At 47.1% G+C, this 13,187-nt stretch overlaps 1 protein-coding gene across 2 annotated transcripts in view; it reads right to left on the bottom strand.

The window, feature by feature from the left end:
• Positions 1-590: 590 nt before the first annotated feature.
• The window catches only part of RABEPK (Rab9 effector protein with kelch motifs), a 359,596-nt gene continuing 346,999 nt past the window's right edge, over positions 591-13,187 (bottom strand). The window contains exon 8 of one of the 2 annotated variants that reach the window (XM_069609432.1): positions 591-1,617. In XM_069609432.1, the coding sequence (XP_069465533.1) occupies positions 1,301-1,617 (317 nt within the window). In that variant the 3' untranslated portion in view covers positions 591-1,300. The remainder of the gene's footprint in view (positions 1,618-13,187) is intronic. The other variant, XM_069609431.1, reaches the window with a different exon arrangement.

The raw sequence follows: 13,187 nt of genomic DNA on the forward strand, positions 1-13,187 counted from the left end.
GTCACAGGACCCATTAAAAAAACACAATAAAAACCCTTGAACAGTCTGTGAGACATCGAGCGTTTCTTGTCCATGACACACTATTCTGCCAACAGACTGACCTACATTCATATAAAAAAAAGCCCGAAGTTAAAGTGTAAAAATACAAGATAACAAACATGGCTCTTCGAATGCCTGCTTGCATTGTCCCCAGTCCATGCTGTACCTCACCCCTAATATCACCTGGTCAGTTTTCCATTGTGCCAGTTCGATTGTAGGACCATTGCCTGTGGGATCGCTGTGGCTACTGTTTGTACTTCCATTAACTTAGAGGATACCGTTTGACAAGAAATGCCCATAGTTACAGGCAGATTTACAGACCTCACATTTCCAGCATTTAGAATGGCACTTGTACATTCAATACTGCACAACTGTGGCTTACGAAGCCTAAGAAGAAGCTTCTCTGAACATGTTCCCACTCCGATTAATCATCGGGCATTCTCTCGCATGTTCCAACTGATTTGGGCTATCAACCCAACCTTTGTGTGTCCACCATTTAGCTTTAAAGCCCATACATGTGTTCACATTAGTTACTGAGGAGACCATTGTAATAAAGATTCCGCACACACTTTAATATCTTTCTCACATGATCAAAGAATTGATGATAGCCATTACATCAGCACGGTCAGACTCATTACCCTGGAAACCAAAGCATGGTGCTCACCGTACCGACCCGTTTAATTCTTCCCAGCAGATTAGTCCCTAACACCTAACTCAAGCTGAATAAAACAGGAACAGCTTTCACTTAAAATGATTCCTGACTGCAACGCATTTTGACATACCAACCTCAAATACCAACTTTCTCCAAATAGTCACAAAATTCCTCAGCACAGATCAAGTAACCAAATTATTTTGAATAAAATCACAGACTAATTAAAACAGTACAAACTCCTCATTACCACCTCCACACAACCACATGATGAAAGAGGAACTACAGTGGGACTGATATTCTTTTAAATAATGGCATTCAGAGACTCTACTAGGGATATTTATTTGATTTCCTTCTGACCTAATTTAAGCTTCAAATTCAGCCTATAAAAGCGCATATGAACAGCAATTCTGAACTTCACCAGTTTGAAAATTCAATATACTGATTGGGGTAGTGTCTGTAAAGGCCATTTGATAATAGAAAAAATCAGAAAAATAAATACATTCCCAATTAGGCTTTTTAAAAGATCTTGTGGGCAGGCTAACTCTGCTAGCAAATAGTTCAGATCATGAAATACTTAAGAATCAAATAGTTTTTCAGGAAGGCCTACATTTATTGCTCAAGCATAGTCACAACGCAATCATTATAAATTTCTCCCGCAGTGTCCATGCCCCCAAAGATTAAGCACAATTGCACCGATTTTTGTGGTTTACAGCCGTTTTCTTGTATCCTACTGGAATCACCGCCATCTTTGTCACTGACTGTTTCAGAAACCGCACTTTCATCTTCATCCTTGTTCATCTGTTTGGCTCCTTCACCCGATTCTATTGGATCACTGCGAACTTTCCATGGGATAACGCACATCGAGTGATCCAACCTCCCTGGAGGCATGGGGGAGTCAAACCTTAAAAGGGTCCACGACAAATTTTCTGAAGGAAAAACCAAAAATTATGTCAATTAGTAACCTGCTGCACGATGACATGTTCAAACTGAAAAACAAGGGCTAAGGGTCAGTGGGAATTTGCAAGTGTTTGTGTACACTCATATATACATATATGTGCAGAAAAATACCTTCATTTAAAGTTTCAGTACAGTGCACACTGTAAATTAATCAGAGCAGGGAAAAGGAAAGCTGGTAGGACACATCAACAGTCACAGCACAAAGCAATCACCAAGACCATGCTATGAGTGCAACACCTCAAGACCCTGCATAGTGTAAAGCTTAATTTTAGCTTTCATACCACCATTCCCAAATTACTATTGTTTGCTTTTGAGTTTTTACGTAGGGGTAAGGGTTACTCCACTTTGCATACATTTTCTTAAATGCAATACCAAGAGAAGCTGTCTTGAGATTCGAAGTGCCTGTTAGTGCACCTTTGGTCTTTTTTTGCCAGTTAGTGAGTCTTGGGGCCCATCAGCTTCTTTAAGATCCTGCAGATGGAAATAGGTAGTTTGCGACTGAAAGAACTGTTTGAACAGTGGTGCTTCCTTAGGAGAACTCTTGAACTGTTCCAAATGCAGACAACCTCTGCCTAGACAGCCCTCACTGGGATGGTCCTTCCAGCCAACGTGAGTGGTCAGGCGGCAGACTTGAGATTAGTGACAGGACCACTCAATAAGGAACACCTGGGATCCTGTAATCATGCATGCAAATTGAATGAGGACATGATGAAGCAGCGGACTAATATAACGGTTGCCATCAATCTTTCCTTCCTCTACTACCAGCCTTGCAAATTTATGGTTTCATCAGCCAATTCGATTTCTCAAAGGGTTAATCAAATCAGCGCGACCTCCTGAGCAATGTCTGCCCATAATGCTGTGCTGTTGCAAACAGTGCAGGGCACCAGGGATATTCAACACGGGTACTGGGGTACTGCAGGTGGCACAAACCTCTTAAAGCCACAGGGTGTCATCACACCATTGATAGTGCCGGCTGCTACAGTGTGCCTGGATGCAAATTGTGATGCAGGACAAAAGCAGCACAAGGCACCAGATATCATGCAGCAATTTTGGCACCTGGTATTTATTTATTTTTTCATTTATATAGCGCATTAAGCCCGTGGGCATCAAGGCGATGTTACAACCAGTTACACATACGAACAATAGGATAGTAGGGTCCAGGGTACAGTGTTAGTGTTCAGGTCAAGCTTATGCATTCCACTGTGTGTAGTTCTGTAAAAAGCAGGATTTTTAGTGATCTCAATACCCAGTAAGATTTCTCCACTCTCAGGGATGAGGAGAGAGTTTTCCACTGTTTTGCCGCAAAGGTGGGGAAACTGGAACCATCCGCTTTGAATAGTTTAAATTTAGGTTGCAGTAGTTTGTTGCTGTAGGCTGCTCTACGTGGTCTGCTCGACTGATCCCTGATGATTTTATTGGTGAGATAGGGTGGGGCAGTGTTGGATAGACATTTATGTATAACAAATAGAGATTTAAAGATGATGCACTCTCCGTTTGGGAGCCAGTGGATATTTTTCCTGGCTGCAGAGATATGTTCACGTCTTGGGATGTTCAGTGCAGCTCGAACAGCTTTATTTTGTATCACCTGTAAGTTGAAAATGTTCTTGATAGGGGTGTCCTAGAACAGGGCATTGCAGCAGTACAATCTGGAACCTATGATTGCCCGGGCAATAGAGAGGCAGCTGGCCTGGGAGAGGAAGGGCCTGGCGGCATTAATTAGCTTGGTAGTGTGTGCCGCAGACGAGGCAATAGCATTCGTCGCTTGAGGGAGTGTGTAGAGTCAAGGTAAACGCAGAGGGTTTTTACTGAGGTCGAAACAGGGATTTGGATTCCGTCAATGATGGAGGAATATTGGGCATCCAGATTCTTAATTATGGCCGACAGCTCCATCAGGAAGAGTTCCGGCTTCTCATCATTGAGACAGGTGGGGAGTGGCCATCCATGTATGAAAGCTAGAAAATACAAACAGCTTAACAGCAGTCAGACGTCCAATCGTTGTGGGAAACTGGGATTGCGCCTCTGGCCACAGGAGGCAGATTTACACAATATAATATACATATAATAAAAATACCACTGATTGCAAAGCACTACATGATGGCCGCAAGATAACATATGGCATGAGCTAGTCACGGGGTGGGTGGCCAACATGTATGCTCTAGTCATTGGGCGGTTTCCAAAATGTGTGTTTCAGTACACACTTCCTCCTCGTAACTTGGGCTTACGTGTGCTAAAAAACATGCTAGTGGCAGAGAGGAAATGCACTAAAGGTTTGCTACTTCACCCTCAAAATCTGCAACAATTATGTTTGCTGAAAGTTTCCACTCGCTGGCTTTTCCCTGAAGCTTGAGCAGTCCTCTGTGAATGTCCATGATTTCACTGAATCCACTTGACCTAAAGGAGAAATCTTTTCTTCAAATTTCTTTTTTAATTATGCGGGGGGGGACAGCCTGCATCCCGCCCACCCGGTTCCATGTACCTTATCCTATCCCCTTTCCCCAAACCACCATCTATGTTTAAAAATGTACCTACTCACTTAACCAATTAGAAGAAACAAAAAATTAGAAGACTTCCGAGCAGGTGAAATCAGATTCAGTGAAATCTATGGTATCAGTTATCTGTGACTTGCAGCATTCAACAGGCCAGACAGTATCCTTTTCCTCCAGACATAAATGGAGAAGGTGACCCCTCAGAGTCCAGAATTGAACACAGCCATTTGTTGTCTTTACTGAGCCAAGATTATAAATGTGAAGTAAAAATAACTATGCCAGTAATATTGCTTTATTAGCCTAACAGCCCAATTTGAAAGACAACCAAGTGGCCGGAAAGCTCTTGTTCCTCCAACAAAGCAATCCCTCTCAGATTCAGATTTTTGTCTCCCCCAACCTGGACCCTAACACATTACATCTGTGACAAAGTCTTGGGTCTGGTTCCGGAAACCACTCAGGCGTGAGTAGAAAGCCGGATGACAAAGCCGGATGACAATCTGATCTAGCGAATGTTGGGCCCAAGAGAGGTATGGGCCAGACCCCATAGTCACTTGACTGTTTCTGGTGCATGGCAGGGGACTGTTCCATTTCCCCCAGTACTAGCCACTCCCAAGGGCCCAGTCACCCCACAACACTAACTCATCCAGGCAGACCAGCCCTAAACGGTTAATTCCTCATCAAAACCTTTGAGCTACCATGCAATGCAACAAGGAATCCCCTCTCCAATTGAGAGAGCCTGCAGCTCCCTTCAAACAAACTTCCAGCTCTAGTGTATACATAAAAGAGGTATATCCTTTTAAGGAAAAGCCGTTCCATTATCTAGACATTTCAGGTGTATTGTAATACTGTTAAAACTTCATCTGGAATATCATTTTAAAACATAAAAGTGGCATTCGATGAGTTAGAGAGTGCTGGGGAGACATGACTTCCCAACCGGGGACTGTACTAGAGAATACAGTTACACTGCAGAGAGTTTCTTCCCAAACTCTCATTTTTCTGGCTAATGAAAGTGTTACAAGCTTACCTAGTGTTTTTCCAGTATTGGATTCATACTCTGGGAGAACAGGGATCCCAGCACAAGCATCAGAGGGGAGAGTCATAGAGGGATTATTACCATTGAATATGGTGGACAGGCCAGCTATAGCTTAAACTCCTGAGCCCAAATTAGCCCTAGGTGCACTCAGGGAAGCTGGCCAATCTCAGCCCTCACCCAATGTCCACTAACAGGTGCGGACCATCAGTGCAAGACACAACCAGAGGAGGAGGGAACACAATACAAATGCAACCAGCCCCAGTTGGTGAGCGTGGATTGCAGGATCAGGCTGTTCACGTTTGGAGAAGACAGGATACAAAAAGGATGGAGAGACGGGGAGACTGGAGAGGTGGCAATCAGTGCAGAGGTGGTGGTCAGAGCTAAGAGGGTCATGGAGGAGGTGGTAAAACTTTGAGGGTGTACTGGTCAGGCGGAGGTGTTGGTTGTAGCAAAAATGGGTCAATGAGGATGCAGTAATATCCATGGGCAAGAATGGACAGAAGCAGGTAACAGGCATTAATGAGTGGAAGGAGGAAGTAGTAACAACAGAAAAGAAGACAGGACAGTGATAGTTTAGGGGGTGACAAAAGGGAAAGAAGCAGACAGAGAACAGTTTAGAGAGAAGGAGGGGATAACATCCGGGCCCAGAAGTGGAAAAGAGGTGGTAATGGATGGGTGCAGATAGACCTGGTCAAACCCACAGGCCAGGAGAGGTGCAAACCTCAGAGGCCAGGAGGGACATTGCAAAAGTAGTATCTGGGGGAGAGAGTAGTACAAAGGGTGTGGAAGGAGTACTATGGCCCCGTGCCGGCAGTGTGGTAGTAAAATGTGGTTCTATGGAAGAGGTGGATGAAAATAAGGAGGAGACAGGGGTCTGGGGAAAAATTGTTGAAGACCACGGGCCATTTAGTCACACCTTACATAAGTGGCCAGTTTGCAAGCAAACACCAAGGGGGGAAAATAGACTGGGGAGGTGGGGCCAGGAAGAAGATTACACTTAAGACTTTGCAGAATACTATAGGAGTTGGAAGGGGGAGAGCAATTAGCTAGCAAGAGCAGCAAGGTCCTGGTGGGCTACATCAGACCTAGATAGGACCGGATAGTGGAATTAGGCCCAAGAAGAGAACAGGTTGGTTATAGTCAGGTCAGAGTTGAGGAGAGAATAACTAGGGGAACATGCAGAAAGACCCAGGGACCTCACTCTATCTCTCATTTCAGGCTACAACCACTGACCCATCTACTCAGAAGCACCGGAAGTAGTCATGGGACACCGAAAAGCCCACAACTAGCTGAGACTCCAGAGAAGGGTTCCTGTAACCCAAAACCCTGCAACACCAAATGAGGCAAGGTAAATCAATCTCCACTGAACTCTAAGGGCTCTGATGGTGGCTACAGTAACCAGATAGCCAGACTACCCACATCCAGCAGGAGAAAGATTTATGTGGGAAGACCCATCCTGATTGCTGTTATTTGTAATGAAGAGATACCCTTTTTGATTGAATTTTGCCCCCATCTGTACAATGTACCCAAATAAACACCTTGAACTAAGACTATGTGGTATTGTCGTCCTTCTTTGTCCCAGGTGTCCTATGTAACAAATAACAAAGGCCCATTAAAGAGTCCCCAGGGGGGGGCGTGGCTACGAGGGCCATGTAGGAGGACGCGATCTGGAGGAGCTCCCGAGATCCTGCAACGATCCGGGCAAAAAAGTGCGTGATGACGGGCCGTTGACCGCTGAAAATACACATGCCGGTGTGTGAATGATTGGGCTACGCGAGGTGAACTTCTGGATGGTACAGGAGGAACGGCGGCAGAGATCGGTGCGGAAGAGATAAGGAGCACCGGAGACGAAAGACAACACAAAATGGCCGACTAATGCCCGGAACAAAAGAAGAAGCAGGCCGCACGGTGACCTAGCGAAAGGGGCGTACTGAGTGCACAATTGTCACTTGTGCTCGACACAGGTCCTCTGGGTCATGTCGAATAGGACGGTGAGGCCGAAGGCGAAACAGCCCACCTTAGACGACTTCGCTAAGACGTCCCCTGGTCAAGACACTACCAAGAGCAGGGACAAGCCGCCTGCAAGCGGCATGACGACTTTGGGCGCTAACCAAGAAGTCCTGGCTGCGATTGCGGACCTAAGGGCGGCCTGGGAATCTAAACTAGAGCTAGCTGTCATTGAACTAAAAACGGCACTGGACCTCAAGGTCGGAGAGGTGCAGGAGGACGTTAATCTACTCCGACAGGATGTCAGGGCCTTGGCGGAGCGCACAGAGTCCCTTGAGAAGGAAGTTAGCCCGAATACTGCGAATTGCGCCTCCCATAAAGCCGAATTTCACGCCCTGATACAAAGAGTGGGTAACTTGGAGAGCAGAGCGGAGGAGGCGGAAGGACGAGCCCGACGAAACAACATACGCATCGTGGGCCTGCCGGAGGGATTCGAGGGCCACGATCCCACGGAATTCATCGAATCCATGCTACTGCAAGAGATACCCGGAGGAGCCCTATCCCAAGGATTTGCAGTGGAAAGGGCACATAGAGCCCTAACAAGGAGGCCGCCGCCGGGGAACCCGCCTAGGCCGGTGATAGCCAAAATTCTTAATTACCGTGACCGGGAGAGGATATTGGAACACTTTCGTAAGGGAGGAACGATCACACGAGGAGCGGCAAACATCATGGCTTACCCGGACTACACCCCGTCTGTGCAGCGTAGCCGCATGAACTTTGGGACGGTAAAGCGGAGATTGAGAGAGGCAGGCCACAAATATATGTTATTGTATCCGGCAAAATTGAAAGTCATTCATAAACATAAAACTTTGTTTTTTGAGACCCCGGAGGATGCCATGGGATGGCTCGATGCGCAAGGATGTCCCCAGGAGTCAGAAGTTCGGACGGAGAAAGAGTTGGGAAGAGAAGTGATGCACGAAGAAGGCGCCGCAAGATGGCGCGGCACGTGGGACTTGAATATAGTCGCCTGTGCAGCCTTCAGTAGAGAAGGTCAGACTATTGCACTATATGTCATAAGCACTGTGGTTAATGTTGAACTAACGGGAGCCTTACGGAGCGTTTCTCTCTACCCCATAACAGTTTCAGTTAAGTGGCCATTAGGGCGACTTCACCTACTGAGCTCTGTGCCTCGTTTAGTGCTTGCAGGGCTAGATGTGGGGGTGCCTGAGCTCCGGGAAGAGAGCTGGGCAGCAGTTGGGGTGTGTGATGTTGGGGAAGGGACGGGTGGGGCGAGGGGGGGGGAAGTTGGGGATTTATCGTGTACATAGTTATGGGGAGTTCGAGCTGGTACGAGAAGCTACAAACAAAAATGGAGGGCTGTATCTGTATCACGTGGGCAAAGGGGAGGCGCTACATGGGAGGCAAGAAGACACTCACGAGCTATGGGAGACCTTAAGATCGTAACATGGAATGTCAGGGGACTTAACAGCTACTTAAAAAGAAACAAAGTCATGATGTACTTATAAAGACAGAGGATTGATATTGCGCTGTTGCAGGAAACACATCTGACGCAGCAAAAATTGGAACTGTTGGGGAAGTAGTGGAGAGGTACTGTAGTGGGCTCTCCGTACTCTGCCTACGCTAGGGGAGTGCTGGTTTGGGTGGCACCGCACGTTCTGCTCCAATTTACGCAAGAGGTGGTGGACACGGAGGGTAGGTTGGTCATAGTAAAGGCCTTGGTAGAGAATAAAGAGGTGTGCATTATGAATACATATGCCCCCAACCAAAACACTGCTACGTATTTTAGAACCCTATGTACTCGCCTGGGCGCGTGTGTGGGGGGAGCGGTTATCTGGGGAGGGGACTTCAACTGTGTGCTCGACCCAAAGGCAGACAGATCTGATGGGAAGATTGATAGGCCCACCCCGGCGGCCAGGGTATTGCAGACATTACTAGATGACTTTGGGCTGGCGGATGTTTGGAGACTGAAACACCCTAATGAAACACAGTACTCGCACTACTCAGCTCCGCAGCACCTGTACACGAGGTTGGATTATTTTTTTGCCACGCCAGATGTGATGATAGAGACCACCCAAATAGAATATAGAGCGAGGGTCCTGTCGGACCACTCGCCTCTGGTGCTGACCTGGCAGCACTGCCGCCCCAGGGCGCGGATACCGACGTGGCGCCTCCGGGCGGAGGCGCTCAGAGACCCAGTCTTCAGGGAAGACATCAGGGATGCGATCGCACAGTACTTTGATGTAAACACAGGCAGCGTAGATTCGGCGTGCACACTCTGGGAGGCCTTTAAGGTGGTGTTGCGGGGTGCGGCTATTGCTAAGTCAAAAGGCCTACAGGGTGGGGTCCTAACAGAACTAGAGGAAGCGGAAGAGAAACTGGAGCGCGAAAGCAACAGGGCAGGAGGGGACGCGGAACTTGTACTCAAGTTGCAGCAGAGGTGTGCGGAGCTTTGGGAAAGGCTCTGCAATCTTAACTACAAAAAGTATGTTGAGAGGCAACATGCAGGTGGGGATAAAACTGGCCGCTTGTTGGCGTGGTTATACAAGAGCGAAACCCCCAGCCCCCCGATTAGGATAATAACCACAGAAGACGGGGAGGTGGTTGACACCCAGGAAGGAGTCAATGAGGCATTCTTGGACTATTATAGAACATTATATGAGGACAGAGGAGGGGACAATCAGGAGGAAATTAGAGAAACACTAAGAGACATGGAATTACCTAAGATTAGTGATGAAGAAAGGGAGGAGCTAGATGCACCGATTACCCTGGAGGAATTAGAGGAAGTGGTGAAACAGCTGCCCACCTGCAAGACCCCGGGTACGGATGGATTCCCGGATGAGTTTTACAAAACATATAAAGCAGAAGTACTCCCCCCTATGCTAGAGATGCTCAATGAGTCTTTTGAGAAGGGTCGGATACCAGACACGCTCAGAGAAGCACTAATCGTGCCGCTCCCCAAGCCCAACAAGCCAGGGCATTGCTGCAGCTCCTATAGGCCGTTGTCAATGTTGAACCAGGACAGCAAGATCTTGACGGCGGTCCTGGCCAATAGGCTGAGAAGGGTCATCAGTAACCTGATACACCCGGATCAGACAGGTTATGTCCCCAATAGAAATATAACCCACAACCACAGGCTACTCCACCGAGTGATTGAAGAGGGAAACAGGAGCGATGGGGAAATGGCGGTGGTGTCCCTAGATGCAGTCAAAGCTTTTGATTCAGTGAGGTGGCCATGGTTGCTGGCGGCTCTGGAAGAATACGGGATGGGGCCGGGTTATGTTAGGTGGGCGAAATTGTTGTATAGTGAACCACTGGCCAGAATACGCACAGGATCGGTGATATCTGAAAGGTCGCAGCTCAGTAGAGGCACCAGACAAGGGTGCCCTTGGTCCCCGATGTTATACATTCTGGCCCTAAAGCCCCTGGCAGTGTACCTCAGACAACAATATGACATGATCGGTATTGAAGCAGGGGGAGAGAAACACCTAATATCCTTATATGCTGACGATTTGCTACTGTATTTGAAATATCCGGAAGAAAATCTTCAGTATATTCTAGAGGTCATGGAAAAGTATGCAGAATTGTCCGGCATTGCGGTGAACCCCCAAAAATCGAGCATGTTCCCATTGGGGAGCTACATAGGAGCCCCTCAGGAACGGTTTCCAGTGCTGTCCGTACCTTGGGCGGCTGATTCCTTCCGCTACCTCAGAATAGATGTATATTATACTGTGGAGGAGGAACACTTGCATAACACCGAGGTGGCTGTGAAAATAATCCGCACAAATATGAAGTTTTGGGAGAAGCTGCCGCTGGCGATGATGGGACGGGGGGCGATGCTCAAAATGGTGGTCCTGCCTAGGCTGTTACATTTCTTCAGTAATATACCATACTCGATACCCAAAAAGTTTTTTGTCAAACTGAACAGCATGTGTTGGGACTTCCTGTGGCACGGCACTCGCAATAGAGTGGCGCTATGGAAGCTACAGAACTTCCATGATGGAGGGGGCATCAAGCTGCCGAACTTTGAGGCCTATTATGTAGCCAGTCAATTGCAATATGTAACCAAATGGCTCTCTGATGAAGAAACTCCTGAATCTAGGCTGTTTGGACAGGACTGCACCCCGTTTTACCTAAATGAGATTATCTGGGTGACTAGACTTGAAATGAAAGAACGCCCGGGTATGCTGTTGCTTGGGTGGAAGATGTGGCACAGAGTATGCCAACTGATGGAGAACCCATGCCCGTGTTCCCCACAAGTGCCACTAGTTGCCTTAGCTAGGGGAGACAACCAGCTCAGGATGATAATCATGACCTATTGGGAATCGGTTGGGCTGGTCACATTGGGAGACATATGGCAAGAAGGGGCTATTAAAGAGTTCGAAGAACTGGGAGAAGAGACAGGCTTGCATGGAGGCCAATGTGTCATGTATCGTAGGCTAGTGCAGACTATTCGCAAAACTGGCCAGAGATTGTACTGGCCGAAGAACCAGACGTTCTAATGGGAATATATGATATATCAGAAGGAGTGCACGAGATCTCTAGACTGTATGAGATGGTGATGACCCGGGTGGGGAAGGATTTGACTCACCTGAGGCTGGACTGGGAAGCGGAGGTGGGGGCACAGATGACCGATGGAATGTGCGAACGTGCTATAGGATACCACAAGAAAGTGTCCAGAAATGCTAGATTGCAGCAGATACAGTTATACATAACGCATAGAGCCTACATGACCCCGAAGAGAATATCTAAGTTTGCAAACGCAGGAAGACAAGCATGCCCAAAATGCGACGAGGAAGACGCAGATATGACACACATGTTCTGGTCTTGCCCAGTGATTGAAGCGTTTTGGGGGGAAGTGGCACGGAAACTAGCGGATAAAGGGGTCTCGCTCAACATAGATACAGCCTGGGCTTGCCTGTTGGGAGGGTTTCCCAGACCACGGAACACTAAACACCTTGGGAAACTGAGGGACCTGGCATATGTGCTTGCTAAAAGAAGGATAGCTATGAGCTGGAAGCAATGCCACAAGCCACGGGTAGAGGTATGGTGGCGGGACTTGCAAAAATGGGCGGAGGCTGAAACGGTGGTGTGGCAGGAGGCATGTAGCAAGTGCGGGGAAGAAGATGTGGGTAACCTGATGGCTTGGAGAATGTTAATAACAGGACTGTTTGGCACAGTAGTGGATCCTGCAGCTTCGGAAGGAAGCAATACCCAGCCACACGCAGCGGATACAGAACCAGAAATGCAAATAAGCTCTTGGGGGGGGGATTGGGGAGCAGTAATGAGCGTTAATTGATGTTCGCGGGTTTATTGTAAATAATGCTGCAAGTTTGGTTTGTATTATTTGTTTTCAAAATAAAAATCTTTAAAATTGTTTTTCAAACGTTTTAACTTAAAAGGCAACTATGGATAGTCTGTCAGGAAGTCCAAATCAAATGTCTGTCTCCAAAACCTATACCTACCCTCACAACTAAATGTATACAATTTGTAGGGATGTCACCATCAAAATGAATAGTGTTCCAAATAAAGTTCAGAGCTTCCTCCAGCTTTTGTCTTGTAACCAGCTTCCCCTTACCCAATTTCAAAATAGTTCACAAGGTATCAGGGTTCCCATTCCCAAGAGTTCGAATCTTCTAGCTTTTCTCATAACAGTCCCTTAGGAAGCTTCCCAGCTCTTTTGGTATCAGTCCTTTTCTCTAGTTCACATAAACAGTTCTGTTTCTTGACTTCGAAATCACATAAGAGGTTGTTGCAAAACATAAGCTTCTTTAAAGATACTTTCATTGGTTTCTTAATACAGGGGTGGGCACTAGGTCTAGGCGCAGTTGTCGGACCACACGGTCGACTCATTACAGGTCACGCAACCGATACCCCTTCTTAACTGCTTCCATCAACAATTGGCCACTGCTTCCATTTAACAGTGATGTTTAGATGATTCACCAATGCCCCACTCAACACTATTATTGTGGCTTGGTTGGCCACCATGCACTTTGTTACACTTTTCTGTATTCTTCTGGCTCTGGCCAATACAGGTTTCCTCTTAACCTGCAGT

Source organism: Ambystoma mexicanum, chromosome 8 (assembly GCF_040938575.1).
Source record: "Ambystoma mexicanum isolate Mex_15411 chromosome 8, UKY_AmexF1_1, whole genome shotgun sequence".
In the NCBI taxonomy this organism is placed as follows: Eukaryota; Metazoa; Chordata; class Amphibia; order Caudata; family Ambystomatidae; genus Ambystoma; species Ambystoma mexicanum.